A 20,000-nucleotide genomic window follows, 5' to 3' on the forward strand; every position below is an offset into this window, starting at 1 on the left:
TATTTATGCCTGGGTTTTTTTTTTTTTTTTTTCATTTGCACTGTAAAATAAATAAAGTTGAGCTAACTTAAAAAAAAATAAGGTAACTTATCGCATTCAACTTTTTAAACTCAACTAACTCGCTCCAGTTAAAGTCAATTTAAAATCTTTTGTTCATCTAATGAGTACCAGGTTATCTTTTGAACTTAAAACTTCTTGTCAAGACAACTCAAAAAACAAGTTGAGCCAACTTAAAAAGTTGAGTGCGATAAGTTGCCTTATTATTTTAAGTTAGCTCAACTATTTTTTTTACAGTGTGTAGAAACACTTTTTTCCAATTAACTTTATTTGAACATAAAAATGTCATTCTTTGAAATTGTCAGATGCGTTTTTAAAGCCTACTATGCAGCTGGGCAATTTTTTTTTAATGATTAAATTCTGAAATATATATCACCTGGGGCCGGATTCACAAAACATTCTTAAGAATAAAATTATTCTTAACTGCCAATTTCTTCTTATTTTCTATCTTAAGAAATTTTTTTAGAATATTTTGTATTCCCAAAAACTTTTCTTAAAAATCTTTTTTCTTATGATTGTTCTTAAGTTAATATTTAAGAAGTATTCATATTCACGAAAAGAATGTTCTTAAAAATCATTGGAAATAACTTCTTAAAGTTAGGATAACCTCCAACCTATCTTAAATACCCAAATGTAAGATGTTTAACGTATTTTGTTGTTTCAAATATTAAGCATTACAACATAACAGTAGCTAGCTAAATATAATATTTATAACTAATAGTACCATATGGACGAGTATAAAACCAGCAACCAGCAAGCATCAATAGCGGACGAGAAACTCCACGTAATTTAAAAATACCACTGTTATTGTGTCACAAATTGTAGTTTTAAGACTTTTTCAGAAGGGCATGTACTTGTTTAAAGATAAAATCTGAGGTTTATTTATAAAGAGAGCGCCTATTTGACAATTTTATCTGCCGTTTTCGGAGTTGTGAGATCCAGGCGATCAGCGGGTGCTCAGCGCTCATTAACCCCGGCGAGAGCAGCCTTTCCTCGGCCAGTCTTCTGCCGTCTGCCGCTGGCTCTGATGTCTCTGAGATATGATTTGTCTTGTGTAGATCTAACGGCCGATCTTTGGTACCCGAGCAGCGTTCTTGAAAAACGTCTAGACTCTTATAAAATACAGATTTTACCGACATGGCACATTAAAAACACGACATTGTGTGATTTACTCCCGTCAAGCCAGTCACGACGAAAATAGTCTGCACACTTATTATGATATCTCCGGTAATCTGCAGGAAGCGCAAAAAGACGGGCTTTGAGGTTTTTTCATTCAGGGAGTCTTCAGTAATACCTTTCAATAAAATAACACCTTTTATTTTCTTCTTAAGTAAAAAAGGAAGATGTTCTTAAGAAAATATTTGAGAACTTCTTAAGAATTTTTCAAGAATTGCACTTAGGAACATTCATACGAACTTCTTTGAATTGATCTTAAGAATTTTCTCAACTTCTTTCTTAAGAAGATTTTCGTGAATCCGGCCCTAGATAATCTCTGTGTCTGGCTTTCTTTGCAACAAATTATGTTTCGGTGAAAACTGTTACAAAGACCACAAACTCACATAAAAAGCCGAGAGTCAAACAGCCCAAATAAACGAAACACTGATCACCATAATGGCGACCAAACATGTTCAATAAAACATCTACACCTCTGTTAATTCTCAATAAGAGCTTCTGCTGAGATCTTGAGAGATGTATTGTCGTCTTCTTTTACCTTCAGTTGATTTCAGGCTGTGTGGCTTTAGTTGCAGTTGTGTTTCATTTGAAGAGTGCAAGCATGGCCCAGCATTGTAACATGGATTCAATGCCATTCCCATTGATTTTTGGATGAAATTTCAAAAAAATGTTCAGCATTAATTGCGGGTGCAAACGTGATGGTCATTCAATGCAGTTAACATTGACACGTTAACACTGATTTAACATTGGTTGCTTGCATCTGGGTATTATATTTTTGGGTAGATCTTTTCATATTTGGCCATTATATTGCATAAACATTTTTTATGATTGATGCTCTAGTTACGTTGTGTTTGCCTCACTTGTTCTGTTTTTCTGTCTGTAGGTGAGATGGTTTGATAGTTCAGGCTTGTGGGAAGTGGGTCAATAGCAGCACCGCAAATGCCAGACTATGAGTGCCATCTAAGTCAACAGATCAAGAGACGACGAGTGGACATTGGAGTGAAGAGAATCGCTAGCTCGGCGGCCACATCGACACCTTCTGCCGTCATCACTGTCACTCGTGCAGCCGAATCTCCAGTCATCTTTGATGCAATGAACTCCCATCACAGTAGGAAGGATGTGCTTGAGTGCCAAGGGACTCATCTCAAGCATCGGGACTCCGGCGAGGCTACGTCAAATGTTCTCCGCAAACTACTTAAAAGAGCCAGCTCATATGAGGATGACATGATGCCCTTTTCTGGTGCTACGATCATAACCAAGCTACTGAAGAGCAATACGACAATGAGAGGAGGCAGGGAGCCAGAACCACCACAGGACGACTCTTGCAGCAACTCATCCCAAGAGTGTCTCTCACCATTTGGACAAATCGCACGGACCCACTCGGACTCTGAGCGGATGAATGAGGAGCACCTGCAGGCCAAGCGTGCACGAGTCGAGAACATCATTCGTGGGATGAACCACTCCCCAAATGCGATGGCACCCTGTGGAAAAGAAGATGGAGAGGGAGAAACCGAGGCTCCTGCCCTGTCCTTCAGCCTACGAGATCGTGAGAACAAGAGGAAACAAAAATTACCCCAGCAGCAGCAGCTGGTTTCCACACACAAAGTGCAGAAGGTAGAAGAACGCCGGCAATTGAAACTGCAGTTGGAAGACTTGCAGAAACAGCTGAGACAGCTTCAGGAGAAGTTCTTCCAGATCTATGACAGCACGGATTCTGAACCGGACGGAGGGAATCTCTCCGAAGATGGCATCCTCATTCACAATCCTGTGGCGGACGGAACTGATAATGACATCGATTCGGATTGCGTTGTAGATGAGGCGAGGGTCCTGCTCGGTGAGCAAGTATTGCTGGATGGAGAGATGGCCAAACGGGAGGGATCTTCAAGGAGCAAAGCGTTGGTGTCAATGCACGAGGTAGGCAAGCATCTGGCAGAAACCCTCAAGCAGGAGCTGAACTCTGCCATGTCCCAAGTGGTTGACACCGTGGTCAATGTTCTTTCGAAACCTCCACGTCCACTGCTACAAGTATTCCCATCACTCCCAGCAACCCATGACCGCTTCGCTTTTAACGGGGACAACCCGAACTTCCACACTTCTAATCAGAGGCTGCAGTGTTTTGGTGATGTTATCTTTCCCAGCCCATTTGACTCGTTTGTCGGAGTCCCTCTTCCCGGTGCCAATGACCAGACGGAGGCACTTCCACTGGTGGTGCGAAAGTCTGCATCCGAACACCACCAGTCCACAGATCTTGGCGCTCAAAGTGCCCATCCACATTCTTCTCTTTCTGGAAACACAGGCTTCATCTCTCCATCATTCCGTCAATCATTTTCGCTTCCTCTCATGGGCTACTCATTTCAGAGCACACTTGGTGCTTCATCAACAGGATACCCTAGGAAAGACTCTCCTGATTTGATGGATCTGTCTAGGGAGACCACCAGCTTTCGCAAAAAAATGGCCTCCAGCCACCATCTGATGCATAACCGTTCCTGCTCACCAGTTTACCCAGAAAGCACTGCTGAAGGGCTGTCACTCATCAAATCTGAATGTGGAGACCTCCAGGATATGTCGGACATCTCGCCACTCTCAGGGAGTACAATATCCTTTTCACAGTAGTGAAAGCTATCACTGTAAAAAAATAAAACTTAAAGAAATAAGGGAACCTATCGCACTCAACTTTTTAAGTTAACTCAACTCATTTGCTCCTGTTTAAATCAACTTTTAAATACTTGTGTTTATCTAACGAGTAGTAACCGGTCTTTTGAACTTAAAACCTCTTAATGTCAAGAAAACTAAATAATGTTTAGCAATGCAAGCAGATACAATCCTTGTTTTTTTTTTTCATCTCCATGTTTGATTGAGTGAACATTAAAGGGATAGTTCACCCAAAAATGAAAATTAGCCCATGATTTACTCTCCCTCAAGTCATCCGAGGTGTATATGACATTCTTCTTTCAGACGAATACAATCTGAGTTAAATGTTAAAAATGTTCTGGCTAATCCAAGCATTATAATAGCAGTAATAGTTGCTCTGTTTTTGAAGTCCATAAAAAATGCCTCTGTCCGTCATATAACTGCTCCACGCGGCTCCGGGGTGTTAATAAAGGCCTTCTGAAGCGAATCGATGCGTTTGTGTAAGAAAAATATCCATATTTAAAAATGTATTTCATTTTTTTCTATGGCTCTGCATCAGCCGTCCCCGCGCCATCACTTCCGGCGAATAAGGTCAAAATACATGCAAACCGGCATGATCATAGCTATATACATAGATTCCTCATTAGTGCCTGCGCGGATCGGTCGAATGAGGCATCTACGTATATATATCTTTGATCACGCCAGTATTTTGACCTTATTCGCCGAAAGTTATGGCGCTGGGAATACTAGATGACATTCGTCTGATAAGAGGTAAAAAATAGCATAAATACCGTTGGGTTTCTCGCAGAAACTGATGGTTTGGTGTCTTAAGACATCAATGTGTCGCCACGAGCCGCAGGGTTTAATAAGGATTCGTATGTCTGTGTGTTTTTACTCTCATTGCTCTCATACTCTAAAATATCCCCATTGACGTGCATTATACGACTATCACACTGCAACGGTTGAGTTAAAAATCTTCATTTGTGTTCTACTGAAGAAACAAACACACCTACATCTTGGATGCCCTCGGGGGAAGCAGATAAACATAAACATTTCGTTTTTGGGTGAACTATCCCTTTAACATTGTTAGATGCAAAACATTGTTTAGATGCCTTGACAAGAAGTTTTAAATTCGAAAGACTACAACGGGATTATTTTTACGATCTAAGCGCAGGTGCACTTTTAGGGCATGTCCGAATACACTTTTGCTAGTTTAACGACAGGAAAAACCGTTTGCGCGCCAGGCAAATGGTCCAAAAGGGTCGTCCCTCGTTTCTTAATGAGTCATGGGTGTGTTTTGGGAGTAACGTGCCATAAACCAATCAAAGTCTCATCTCCCTTTCCCTTTAAAAGCCAGAGAGGAATCCTTTATTTTTAATATTTGGCATGTGTGTGTGTGTGTGTGTGTGTGTGTAATAATCAGAGAGTGTGTGTGTTGTGCACCGCCTATAGGCTCATATCACTAACACACTCTTTAAATAACACACAAATACTGCACTATTGACTGTAGAGCAGGTGTGTGTTGGTCAATGGTCAGTGTTTTCAGTTCCTCCAATAGCAGCTCCAGCAATGCTCCTGATCACACCTGGTGTTCAGACCATGGGGGAACAGATGAGCTGTGCATTTGATATTTAAACACAGAGGAGCTGGACGAGATCATGAGAACTGCGTCGAAAAACTGGCGTCACATTGTGCCGGGTCTATGATAGGGCTCTTTAACTGGAGTGAATTAGTTGAGTTAACTTAAAAAGTTGAGTGTGATAGGTGGCCTTATTTATTTATTTTAGCTCAACTTGTTTTGTTTTTTCTCAGTGTTAGGGTTCTTTAAGATTTTACAAATCACCCTTTCCTCAAGCTTCTCTCTAAGTTTAACCACAGATGTATAATTGTTTTATTATAGTGTAAAGGAACTTCTGTCCCAAATGCCTTTCTGGTTCAAACCCATTTTAAAGCGGTTTTGAAGTCACCATGACATCATAACTGACTATTTACATATTAAAACGTGTTTTAAATCAATGCACATTATTCCCCAGTAAAGAAACGTCAGTCACACTTTAGATTAGGGTCCAGTTCTCACTATTAACTATGACTTTTGCCTCAATAAACTCCTAATTTACTGCTTATTAATTGCTAGTAAGGTCGTTGTTAAATTTATATTAAGGGATGCAGAATAAGGCATTAATATGTGCTTTATAAGTACTAATAAACTAATATGCATGCTAATAAGCAACTAGTTAATTGTGAGAATTGGACCCTAAACTAAAGTGGTACCAAAATGGCTTATCTAATTATTCATAAATATTTAATTGAAATGTACTTACTCGCTCCGCCTCTGAAATGACTTTCCTTTTCGCCTGATGTCACCCATGTTAATGTTTATCAGGAGCCAAATAGCGTGTACTTTTCATTTCATGGATGATTTTTATTGAACGATTGAAGGATTAGCTTCAGATTTGGATGTAGAACTTTGAGCACTAAAAGTAAAGTGTTTACTTTGGCATGTGTAGGGTTCTGTCCAAACTGGGACAATGCAGTTGAATTTGGTTTATGGTTATGGAGTTTATTGCCTGGGGAGATGATATGGCGTGACGTATAGGAAATTGAATAATTGGAATATTATTAATTAATTGATATACATTATTGATAAAGTTTATGTGTGTGTAAATGACTGTCTGTATGTGTGAGCGTGGAATAGAGAAAAAAGGAGAAAGATAAATCGTGCTTTATATACGTAGATAATTAAAAGTAATTTCCTCTAAAAAGATGGAGTTAGTTTGCCATCTTTATTTTCTTGGTCGATGGAAAATAATTGCACACCTTAGAATGTCTGTCAACCAATCAGAATCAAGCGTTTAAGCTCAAAGTGTGACTTTGAAATGTAGTTTGTCCCATTATACAGATGAAGATTAGGTGGATTATGGTTATATTATGGTCTTTTTTAGCAGATGAAAGCTCCCCTGTTTGTCCACTGTTATATTGGCATTCAAGGTTTTTTGTTTTACAGTCGCACAAAATGCTTTGCGCTGATGTCAGAGCTCAGAGAGGCCTTAAAGGAGGCAGGTCAGCCCTCTTTGTCTGGAAAATGTGCCTGGTCAGCACTTTGGTTGTCTGGCAGAGGTCAGTGCAGGACAACGGCAGGAGTGTCACACGCAGTCAGGTTGAACTTTCAATGTGTTCTTATCTGGATTATTGATGGATGCTGAAAGTATGGAGGAAAATGTGCAGTGTTGGCAGAAAGATCAGAGAGTTAGCCAGACTGTTCGCTTCCCTTAAAGCCTCTAACATGGCAGACCTGGGTAGATTTACAGTTTATTTCATAACATCAAGCATCACTACACTATACAGAGTTTTTGTTATACATTTCATTAGTACATAACCTATGAATTGACCTACTTAGTTAATATTTACGTCTTAAAATGTTTTGAATCAGTGCACATTATCCACTGTAAAATCCAACAGTTGTTCTAAGTAACACTTTACTTAATGTCTTAACTTAATTGTAAAAATCTAGTAAACTGTACTATTCCTTGTTTACTCAGAAAAACCCAAGTTAAGATGCAGTTTTCTAGTCGCGTTCACTCGTTTCCCAAAGTCATCTTCAAAGTTGAATAGTCAATACAACTGAAAAATTTGAGAGAACATCACATAAGCTGATTTCATACATTTTCCTTAAATGTTTTTGTTTGAAGTCGCCATTATGGAGATCAGTGTTTGGTTTGGTCACACTTGGAAAGTCATTTATATCATTGTAATTCTATTCCTATTGATACAAGATGAACTCATAGTTATTGTCACAAATATAGATTCGATTATATCAACCCAATTAAACGTTTCACAAGGTGTTTGGGAAATAAGTGTTAGCAAAATTGTAAAAGATCATTCTTCAACATGAATGATCTAGCTAGGTGACTTTTTAGATATAATCTATGTATTACCCCTCTTCCTTTGATACCAAATATCTTGCAATTGATCATGTTTGAGTCACACACACACTTCAACATTCAGCATCAAAACACAACAATGGTACCTACTAAGTCAAGAGTAAATCTAAAGTAAATCAAGTACTCTGTACAATTCTTTTTTTAGTTACTAAAAACTACAATTCAACATATTATTCCTATTTAACTTAGTTTTTTTAAGGCAATCGGTTTGCATGCTTTAAGTAAGTCTTAACTAAATAGATTTTACACTTTAAGTACATAAAGTATAACCATAATCTTATAGTAAATACTGATTTCTAAGAGTGTCAGGTCAGATTATTGTCAGCAATGTAAAACAGTCCTAGCTTGCCATGCCTGAAAGATCCTCCCAAAGCCCTTACCGCTATATTTGTGTTCCGTCCCTGGTTAAACGAAGGTTACAAACACATTTGAAGGTGACATGCAAATCCTGTCTTTATCTCTTTGACATCTGGAAGTTTGTGTTCTGGGCGTAGGGAAAGACGTTGCTCGCTTTGCCTGTAAAATGAGTTTCTGATGTAAAATATGTTGGTGTGGTGTTTTTCATGTTTTATTGAATGTGACGAGCCGACACCTTGAGTGATGAGACGATAATGTCAAGCAAATCTCGTGCCTTATTATTGGGCTTATTTTCCTTCACTGCTGGTCTCACATCCAGGAGGGCTTGTCCCCAAATCACCTGAAGAAGGCCAAGCTGATGTTCTTCTACAGCAGGTACCCGAGCTCCAGCATGCTCAAGATGTACTTCTCAGATGTGAAGGTGAGTGCAGACTGATAGAGATGCTTTAAAGGGATAGTTCACCCCAAAATGAAAATTTTACCATGATTTGCTCACCCTCAAGTCATCCTAGGTGTGTATGACATTCTTCTTTCAGACGAATGCAATCTGAGTAATATTAAAAATGTCCTGGCTCTTCCAAGCTTTATAATGGCAGTGAATGGCTGTTTCTGTTTTGAAGTCCATAAAAGTGCATCCATCCATTATAAAAGAGCCTATATTCACCATAAAAGTGCATCCATCCATCATATGTACAATCAGAGTTATATTTTGATGCTCTTTTATGATAGATGCTCTTTTATGATGGACAGATGCTCTTTTATGATGGATAGAGGCACTTTTATGATGGACAGAGGCACTTTTATGATGATAGAGGCACTTTTATGATGGACAGATGCACTTTTATGATGATAGATGCACTTTTATGATGATAGAGGCACTTTTATGATGGACAGATGCACTTTTATGATGATAGAGGCACTTTTATGATGGACAGATGCACTTTTATGATGATAGATGCTCTTTTATGATGGATAGATGCACTTTTATGATGATAGAGGCTCTTTTATGATGGATAGATGCACTTTTATGATGATAGAGGCACTTTTATGATGGACAGATGCACTTTTATGATGATAGAGGCACTTTTATGATGGACAGATGCACTTTTATGATGATAGATGCTCTTTTATGATGGATAGATGCACTTTTATGATGGATAGATGCACTTTTATGATGGACAGATTCACTTTTATGATGGATAGATGCACTTTTATGATGGACAGATTCACTTTTATGATGGACAGATTCACTTTTATGATGGATAGATGCACTTTTATGATGGACAGATGCACTTTTATGATGGATAGAGGCACTTTTATGATGGACAGATTCACTTTTATGATGGACAGATGCACTTTTATGATGGACAGATGCACTTTTATGATGGATAGAGGCACTTTTATGATGGACAGATTCACTTTTATGATGGATAGAGGCACTTTTATGATGGACAGATGCACTTTTATGATGATAGATGCTCTTTTATGATGGATAGATGCACTTTTATGATGGATAGAGGCACTTTTATGATGATAGATGCTCTTTTATGATGGATAGAGGCACTTTTATGATGGATAGATGCACTTTTATGATGGATAGAGGCACTTTTATGATGATAGAGGCACTTTTATGATGGACAGATGCACTTTTATGATGGATAGATGCACTTTTATGATGGATAGATGCACTTTTATGATGATAGAGGCACTTTTATGATGGACAGATGCACTTTTATGATGATAGAGGCACTTTTATGATGGACAGATGCACTTTTATGATGATAGATGCTCTTTTATGATGGATAGATGCACTTTTATGATGATAGAGGCTCTTTTATGATGGATAGATGCACTTTTATGATGATAGAGGCACTTTTATGATGGACAGATGCACTTTTATGATGATAGAGGCACTTTTATGATGATAGAGGCTCTTTTATGATGGACAGATGCACTTTTATGATGATAGAGGCACTTTTATGATGGACAGATGCACTTTTATGATGATAGATGCTCTTTTATGATGGATAGATGCACTTTTATGATGGATAGATGCACTTTTATGATGGACAGATTCACTTTTATGATGGATAGATGCACTTTTATGATGGACAGATTCACTTTTATGATGGACAGATTCACTTTTATGATGGATAGATGCACTTTTATGATGGACAGATGCACTTTTATGATGGATAGAGGCACTTTTATGATGGACAGATTCACTTTTATGATGGACAGATGCACTTTTATGATGGACAGATGCACTTTTATGATGGATAGAGGCACTTTTATGATGGACAGATTCACTTTTATGATGGATAGAGGCACTTTTATGATGGACAGATGCACTTTTATGATGATAGATGCTCTTTTATGATGGATAGATGCACTTTTATGATGGATAGAGGCACTTTTATGATGATAGATGCTCTTTTATGATGGATAGAGGCACTTTTATGATGGATAGATGCACTTTTATGATGGATAGAGGCACTTTTATGATGATAGAGGCACTTTTATGATGGACAGATGCACTTTTATGATGGATAGAGGCACTTTTATGATGGACAGATGCACTTTTATGATGGATAGAGGCACTTTTATGATGGATAGATGCACTTTTATGATGATAGATGCACTTTTATGATGATAAATGCTCTTATGATGGATAGAGGCACTTTTATGATGGACAGATGCACTTTTATGATGGATAGATGCTCTTTTATGATGGATAGATAAACTTTTATGATGATAGAGGCACTTTTATGATGGATAGAGGCACTTTTATGATGGATAGAGGCACTTTTATGATGGACAGATGCACTTTTATGATGGATAGATGCACTTTTATGATGATAGATGCACTTTTATGATGATAAATGCTCTTTTATGATGGATAGAGGCACTTTTATGATGGACAGATGCACTTTTATGATGGATAGATGCTCTTTTATGATGGATAGATGCACTTTTATGATGATAGAGGCACTTTTATGATGGATAGATGCACTTTTATGATGATAGAGGCACTTTTATGATGGATAGATGCACTTTTATGATGATAGAGGCACTTTTATGATGGATAGAGGCACTTTTATGATGGACAGATGTACTTTTATGATGGATAGAGGCACTTTTATGATGGACAGATGTACTTTTATGATGGACAGATGTACTTTTATGATGGACAGATGCACTTTTATGATGGACAGATGCACTTTTATGATGGATAGATGCTCTTTTATGATGGATAGATGCACTTTTGTGATGATAGAGGCACTTTTATGATGGATAGATGCTCTTTTATGATGGATAGATGCACTTTTATGATGATAGAGGCACTTTTATGATGGACAGATGCACTTTTATGATGGATAGAGGCACTTTTATGATGGACAGATGCACTTTTATGATGGATAGAGGCACTTTTATGATGGACAGATGCACTTTTATGATGGATAGATGCTCTTTTATGATGGATAGATGCACTTTTATGATGGACAGATGCACTTTTATGATGGATAGATGCTCTTTTATGATGGATAGATGCACTTTTATGATGATAGAGGCACTTTTATGATGGACAGAGGCACTTTTATGATGGATAGAGGCACTTTTATGATGGACAGATGTACTTTTATGATGGATAGATGCTCTTTTATGATGGATAGATGCTCTTTTATGATGGATAGATGCACTTTTATGATGGATAGATGCTCTTTTATGATGGATAGATGCTCTTTTATGATGGATAGATGCACTTTAATGATGGATAGATGCACTTTTATGATGGATAGATGCTCTTTTATGATGGATAGATGCTCTTTTATGATGGATAGATGCTCTTTTATGATGGATAGATGCTCTTTTATGATGATAGATGCTCTTTTATGATGGATAGATGCACTTTAATGATGGATAGATGCACTTTTATGATGGATAGATGCTCTTTTATGATGGATAGATGCTCTTTTATGATGGATAGAGGCACTTTTATGATGGATAGATGCACTTTTATGATGGATAGATGCTCTTTTATGATGATAGATGCACTTTAATGATGATAGATGCACTTTTATGAGGGACAGATGCACTTTTATGATGATAGATGCACTTTTATGATGTATAGATGCACTTTTATGATGATAGATGCACTTTAATGATGATAGATGCTCTTTTATGATGGATAGATGCACTTTTATGATGGATAGAGGCACTTTTATGATGGACAGATGCACTTTTATGATGGATAGATGCTCTTTTATGATGGATAGATGCACTTTTATGATGGACAGATGCACTTTTATGATGGATAGATGCTCTTTTATGATGGATAGATGCACTTTTATGATGATAGAGGCACTTTTATGATGGACAGAGGCACTTTTATGATGGATAGAGGCACTTTTATGATGGACAGATGTACTTTTATGATGGATAGATGCTCTTTTATGATGGATAGATGCACTTTTATGATGGATAGATGCTCTTTTATGATGGATAGATGCTCTTTTATGATGGATAGATGCACTTTAATGATGGATAGATGCACTTTTATGATGGATAGATGCTCTTTTATGATGGATAGATGCTCTTTTATGATGATAGATGCTCTTTTATGATGGATAGATGCACTTTAATGATGGATAGATGCACTTTTATGATGGATAGATGCACTTTTATGATGGATAGATGCTCTTTTATGATGGATAGATGCTCTTTTATGATGGATAGAGGCACTTTTATGATGGATAGATGCACTTTTATGATGGATAGATGCTCTTTTATGATGGATAGAGGCACTTTTATGATGGACAGATGCTCTTTTATGATGGATAGATGCTCTTTTATGATGGATAGATGCTCTTTTATGATGGATAGATGCTCTTTTATGATGGATAGAGGCACTTTTATGATGGACAGATGCTCTTTTATGATGGATAGAGGCACTTTTATGATGAATAGATGCTCTTTTATGATGGATAGATGCTCTTTTATGATGGATAGAGGCACGATGCTCTTTTATGATGGATAGATGCTATTTTATGATGGATAGAGGCACTTTTATGATGGATAGATGCACTTTTATGATGGATAGATGCTCTTTTATGATGGATAGAGGCACTTTTATGCTGGACAGATGCTCTTTTATGATGGATAGAGGCACTTTTATGATGGATAGATGCTCTTTTATGATGGACAGATGCACTTTTATGATGGATAGATGCTCTTTTATGATGGATACAGGCACTTTTATGATGATAGATACACTTTTATGATGGATAGATACACTTTTATGATGGATAGAGGCACTTTTATGATGATAGATACACTTTTATGATGGATAGATACACTTTTATGATGGACAGATGCACTTTTATGATGGACAGATGCACTTTTATGATGGACAGATGCACTTTTATGATGATAGATACACTTTTATGATGATAGATACACTTTTATGATGGATAGATGCACTGGATAGATGCACTTTTATGATGATAGATACACTTTTATGATGGATAGATGCACTGGATAGATGCACTTTTATGATGATAGATACACTTTTATGATGGATAGATGCACTGGATAGATACACTTTTATGATGGATAGATACACTTTTATGATGGACAGATGCACTTTTATGATGATAGATACACTTTTATGATGGATAGATGCACTTTTATGATGGATAGATGCACTTTAATGATGGATAGATGCACTTTAATGATGGATAGATGCTCTTTTATGATGATAGATGCACTTTAATGATGGATAGATGCTCTTTTATGATGATAGATGCACTTTTATGATGGATAGATGCTCTTTTATGATGATAGATGCACTTTAATGATGGATAGATGCTCTTTTATGATGATAGATGCTCTTTTATGATGGATAGATGCACTTTAATGATGGATAGATGCTCTTTTATGATGATAGATGCACTTTAATGATGGATAGATGCTCTTTTATGATGATAGATGCTCTTTTATGATGGATAGATGCTCTTTTATGATGATAGATGCACTTTAATGATGGATAGATGCTCTTTTATGATGATAGATGCACTTTTATGATGGATAGATGCTCTTTTATGATGATAGATGCTCTTTTATGATGGATAGATGCTCTTTTATGATGGATAGATGCACTTTAATGATGGATAGATGCTCTTTTATGATGATAGATGCACTTTTATGATGGATAGATGCTCTTTTATGATGATAGATGCTCTTTTATGATGGATAGATGCACTTTTATGATGATAGATGCTCTTTTATGATGATAGATGCACTTTTATGATGGATAGATGCTCTTTTATGATGATAGATGCTCTTTTATGATGGATAGATGCTCTTTTATGATGGATAGATGCACTTTTATGATGGATAGATGCTCTTTTATGATGGATAGATGCACTTTAATGATGGATAGATGCTCTTTTATGATGATAGATGCACTTTTATGATGGATAGATGCTCTTTTATGATGATAGATGCACTTTAATGATGGATAGATGCACTTTAATGATGGATAGATGCTCTTTTATGATGATAGATGCACTTTTAGGATAGATAGATGCTCTTTTATGATGGATAGATGCTCTTTTATGATGGATAGATGCACTTTAATGATGGATAGATGCTCTTTTATGATGATAGATGCACTTTTATGATGGATAGATGCACTTTAATGATGGATAGATGCTCTTTTATGATGATAGATGCTCTTTTATGATGGACAGATGTACTTTTATGATGGATAGATGCTCTTTTATGATGATAGATGCACTTTTATGATGGATAGATGCTCTTTTATGATGATAGATGCACTTTAATGATGGATAGATGCTCTTTTATGATGGATAGATGCACTTTAATGATGGAAAGATGCTCTTTTATGATGGATAGAGGCACTTTTATGATGGATAGATGCACTTTTATGATGGATAGATGCTCTTTTATGATGGATAGATGCTCTTTTATGATGGATAGATGCTCTTTTATGATGATAGATGCACTTTTATGATGGATAGATGCTCTTTTATGATGGACAGATGCACTTTTATGATGGAAAGATGCTCTTTTATGATGGATAGAGGCACTTTTATGATGGATAGATGCACTTTTATGATGGATAGATGCTCTTTTATGATGGATAGATGCACTTTTATGATGGATAGATGCTCTTTTATGATGGATAGATGCTCTTTTATGATGTGTAGATGCTCTTTTATGATGGATAGATGCACTTTTATGATGTGTAGATGCTCTTTTATGATGGATAGATGCTCTTTTATGATGGATAGATGCACTTTTATGATGTGTAGATGCTCTTTTATGATGGATAGATGCACTTTTATGATGTGTAGATGCTCTTTTATGATGGATAGATGCTCTTTTATGATATAGATGCTCTTTTATGATGGATAGATGCTCTTTTATGATGGATAGAGGCACTTTTATGATGGATAGATGCTCTTTTATGATGGATAGAGGCACTTTTATGATGGATAGATGCACTTTTATGATGGATAGATGCTCTTTTATGATGGATAGATGCTCTTTTATGATGGATAGATGCACTTTTATGATGGATAGATGCTCTTTTATGATGGATAGATGCACTTTTATGATGGATAGATGCTCTTTTATGATGGATAGATGCTCTTTTATGATGGATAGATGCACTTTTATGATGATAGATGCACTTTTATGATGGATAGATGCACTTTTATGATGGATAGAGTCACTTTTATGATGGATAGAGGCACTTTTATGATGGATAGATGCTCTTTTATGATGGATAGATGCTCTTTTATGATGGATAGATGCACTTTTATGATGATAGATGCACTTTTATGATGGATAGATGCACTTTTATGATGGATAGAGTCACTTTTATGATGGATAGAGGCACTTTTATGATGGATAGATGCTCTTTTATGATGGATAGATGCTCTTTTATGATGGATAGATGCACTTTTATGACGGATAGAGGCACTTTTATGATGGATAGAGGCACTTTTATGATGGATAGATGCACTTTTATGATGGATAGATGCTCTTTTATGATGGATAGAGGCACTTTTATGATGGATAGATGCTCTTTTATGATGGATAGAGGCACTTTTATGATGGATAGAGGCACTTTTATGATGGATAGAGGCACTTTTATGATGGATAGATGCTCTTTTATGATGGATAGATGCACTTTTATGATGGATAGAGGCACTTTTATGATGGATAGAGGCACTTTTATGATGATAGATGCACTTTTATGATGGATAGATGCACTTTTATGATGGACAGATGCTCTTTTATGATGGATAGATGCTCTTTTATGATGGATAGATGCACTTTTATGATGGACAGATGCTCTTTTATGATGGATAGATGCTCTTTTATGATGGATGGATGCACTTTTATGATGGATAGATGCTCTTTTATGATGGATAGATGCACTTTTATGATGGACAGATGCACTTTTATGATGGATAGATGCTCTTTTATGATGGATAGATGCACTTTTATGATGGATAGATGCACATTTATGATGGACAGATGCACTTTTATGATGGATAGATGCACTTTTATGATGGATAGATGCTCTTTTATGATGGATAGATGCTCTTTTATGATGGATAGATGCACTTTTATGATGGATAGATGCACATTTATGATGGACAGATGCACATTTATGATGGATAGATGCACTTTTATGATGGACAGATGCACTTTTATGATGATAGATGCACTTTTATGATGGATGGATGCACTTTTATGATGGATGGATGCACTTTTATGATGGACAGATGCACTTTTATGATGGATGGATGCACTTTTATGATGGGCATTTTTAATATAACTCAGATTGTGTTCGTCTGAAAGAAGAATGTCATACACACCTAGGATGACTTGAGGGTGAGTAAATCATGGGGTAATTAAAATTTTTGGGTGAACTATCCCTTTAAACCTTACTGTAACTCATTAGTGTTTAACACTCTGTGTGTCTTAGTTTAACAGGTGCATCACGTCTCAGCTGATCAAGTGGTTCAGTAACTTCAGGGAGTTCTACTACATCCAGATTGAGAAGTTTGCCCGGCAGGCCATCAATGACGGCGTGGTGGCAGCGGAGGACATCAGCGTGAGCTGTGATTCGCCGCTCTACAAAGTGCTCAACATGCACTACAATAAAGCCAACGATTTTGAGGTATGTGCTCACTTACAAACACACACACACCGCTCCGATGTTCTGACACACCAGTATTTTTGATCATTTTCCCTGGCCCTCAGAATATTTTGTTGTTTGAATGTCAGAACATGTAATATATCAAAAGAAAGAACAGACGCTCCGCTTTTAAACCATTTAATTCTTTTTTTTATCAACACTTGAATATGGGTTTTATAAAAAAGCTACATTTTTGAGAAAATCATGTACATCCAGATTGGATTCAGAAAGATGAACAAAATAGGCCGAGTCCATCAACATCCCAAAGCTCGTTTTGCTTCTATCGCTGGTTTCTGCTTCTTTATCGTCTGTGTTTTGATCTGTAGATGCTGAACTATTTTAGCGCTTCCTACCGTATAACGGCGAAAACATGGATGGCTTTGTTGTGCTTTCAAAACATCGCTTCAAAATGCACTTTTATGCACAAACTCGCACATTTAGTGCAGTTTGAGTTGCAATCTATTGTTGATATTGTAATGCAATGTGATTAAATTGAATGGATTTATTGTATCAGTTGGTTTGTAAGTAATTTAGATTCGTTTGAATCTGACAAATAGTCGATAGAGTCTGCAAAGTCAGTTTTCTGAAGGTTCCCAAACAAAATCACCAGTAACCACACCTTAAAATCAATGGGAAGAACACCTAATTTGGCACATATCAAATCAAAACCCATATCTATAGCAAAAATATATATTTTCAACTTTTTTTCCCATGATACCACAATTTTTTGGTTAACATTAATGAAACAGACAGCCTATATTAAGACCTACTGTACTGCACGGATCTAATATCATGCTCTTTTATGATGGATAGATGAACTTTTATGATGGATAGATGCTCTTTTATGATGGATAGATGCTCTTTTATGATGGATAGATGCACTTTTATGATGGATAGATGCACTTTTATGATGGATAGATGCTCTTTTATGATGGATAGATGCTCTTTTATGATGGATAGATGCACTTTTATGATGGATAGATGCTCTTTTATGATGGATAGATGCTCTTTTATGATGGATAGATGCACTTTTATGATGGATAGATGCTCTTTTATGATGGATAGATGCTGTTTTATGATGGATAGATGCTCTTTTATGATGGATAGATGCACTTTTATGATGGATAGATGCTCTTTTATGATGGATAGATGCACTTTTATGATGGATAGATGCTCTTTTATGATGGATAGATGCTCTTTTATGATGGATAGATGCTCTTTTATGATGGATAGATGCTCTTTTATGATGGATAGATGCTCTTTTATGATGGATAGATGCTCTTTTATGATGGATAGATGCACTTTTATGATGGATAGATGCTCTTTTATGATGGATAGATGCTCTTTTATGATGGATAGATGCTCTTTTATGATGGATAGATGCACTTTTATGATGATAGATGCTCTTTTATGATGGATAGATGCACTTTTATGATGGATAGATGCTCTTTTATGATGGATAGATGCACTTTTATGATGGATAGATGCTCTTTTATGATGGATAGATGCACTTTTATGATGGACAGATGCACTTTTATGATGGATGGATGCTCTTTTATGATGGATAGATGCACTTTTATGATGGATAGATGCACTTTTATGATGGATGGATGCACTTTTATGATGGATAGAGGCTCTTTTATGATGGACAGATGCACTTTTATGATGGATGGATGCTCTTTTATGATGGATAGAGGCTCTTTTATGATGGACAGATGCACTTTTATGATGGATGGATGCTCTTTTATGATGGATAGAGGCTCTTTTATGATGGATAGATGCTCTTTTATGATGGATAGATGCATTTTTATGATGGATAGATGCACTTTTATGATGGATGGATGCTCTTTTATGATGGATAGATGCACTTTTATGATGGATGGATGCTCTTTTATGATGGATAGATGCACTTTTATGATGGATAGAGGCTCTTTTATGAGGGACAGATGCTCTTTTATGATGGATAGATGCACTTTTATGATGAATAGATGCACTTTTATGATGGATAGAGTCACTTTTATGATGGATAGATGCACTTTTATGATGGATAGATGCACTTTTATGATGTGTAGATGCACTTTTATGATGGATAGAGGCTCTTTTATGATGGATAGATGCACTTTTATGATGGATAGATGCACTTTTATGATGGATAGAGGCACTTTTATGATGGATAGATGCACTTTTATGATGGATAGAGGCACTTTTATGATGGATAGAGGCTCTTTTATGATGGATGGATGCACTTTTATGATGTGTAGATGCACTTTTATGATGGATAGATGCACTTTTATGATGTGTAGATGCACTTTTATGATGATAGAGGCTCTTTTATGATGGATAGATGCACTTTTATGATGATAGATGCACTTTTATGATGATAGATGCTCTTTTATGATGTGTAGATGCACTTTTATGATGATAGAGGCTCTTTTATGATGGATAGATGCACTTTTATGATGATAGATGCTCTTTTATGATGGATAGATGCACTTTTATGATGATAGATGCACTTTTATGATGTGTAGATGCACTTTTATGATGATAGAGGCTCTTTTATGATGGATAGATGCACTTTTATGATGATAGATGCACTTTTATGA

The 20,000-nt window shown here is 36.5% G+C and overlaps 1 protein-coding gene across 1 annotated transcript in view; it reads left to right on the forward strand.

Annotated features, from left to right (window-relative positions):
- LOC307134744 (prospero homeobox protein 1-like) overlaps positions 1-20,000 on the forward strand; it is a 38,977-nt gene that overhangs the window by 1,368 nt on the left and 17,609 nt on the right. Inside the window, exons 2-4 of the mRNA XM_079830734.1 lie at positions 2,114-3,825; positions 8,473-8,580; positions 17,185-17,379. Of these exons, the coding sequence (XP_079686860.1) occupies positions 2,170-3,825; positions 8,473-8,580; positions 17,185-17,379 (1,959 nt within the window). The 5' untranslated portion in view covers positions 2,114-2,169. The remainder of the gene's footprint in view (positions 1-2,113; positions 3,826-8,472; positions 8,581-17,184; positions 17,380-20,000) is intronic.

This window comes from Gobio gobio (genome assembly GCF_949357685.1).
Source record: "Gobio gobio genome assembly, chromosome: 12".
Taxonomy (NCBI): Eukaryota; Metazoa; Chordata; class Actinopteri; order Cypriniformes; family Gobionidae; genus Gobio; species Gobio gobio.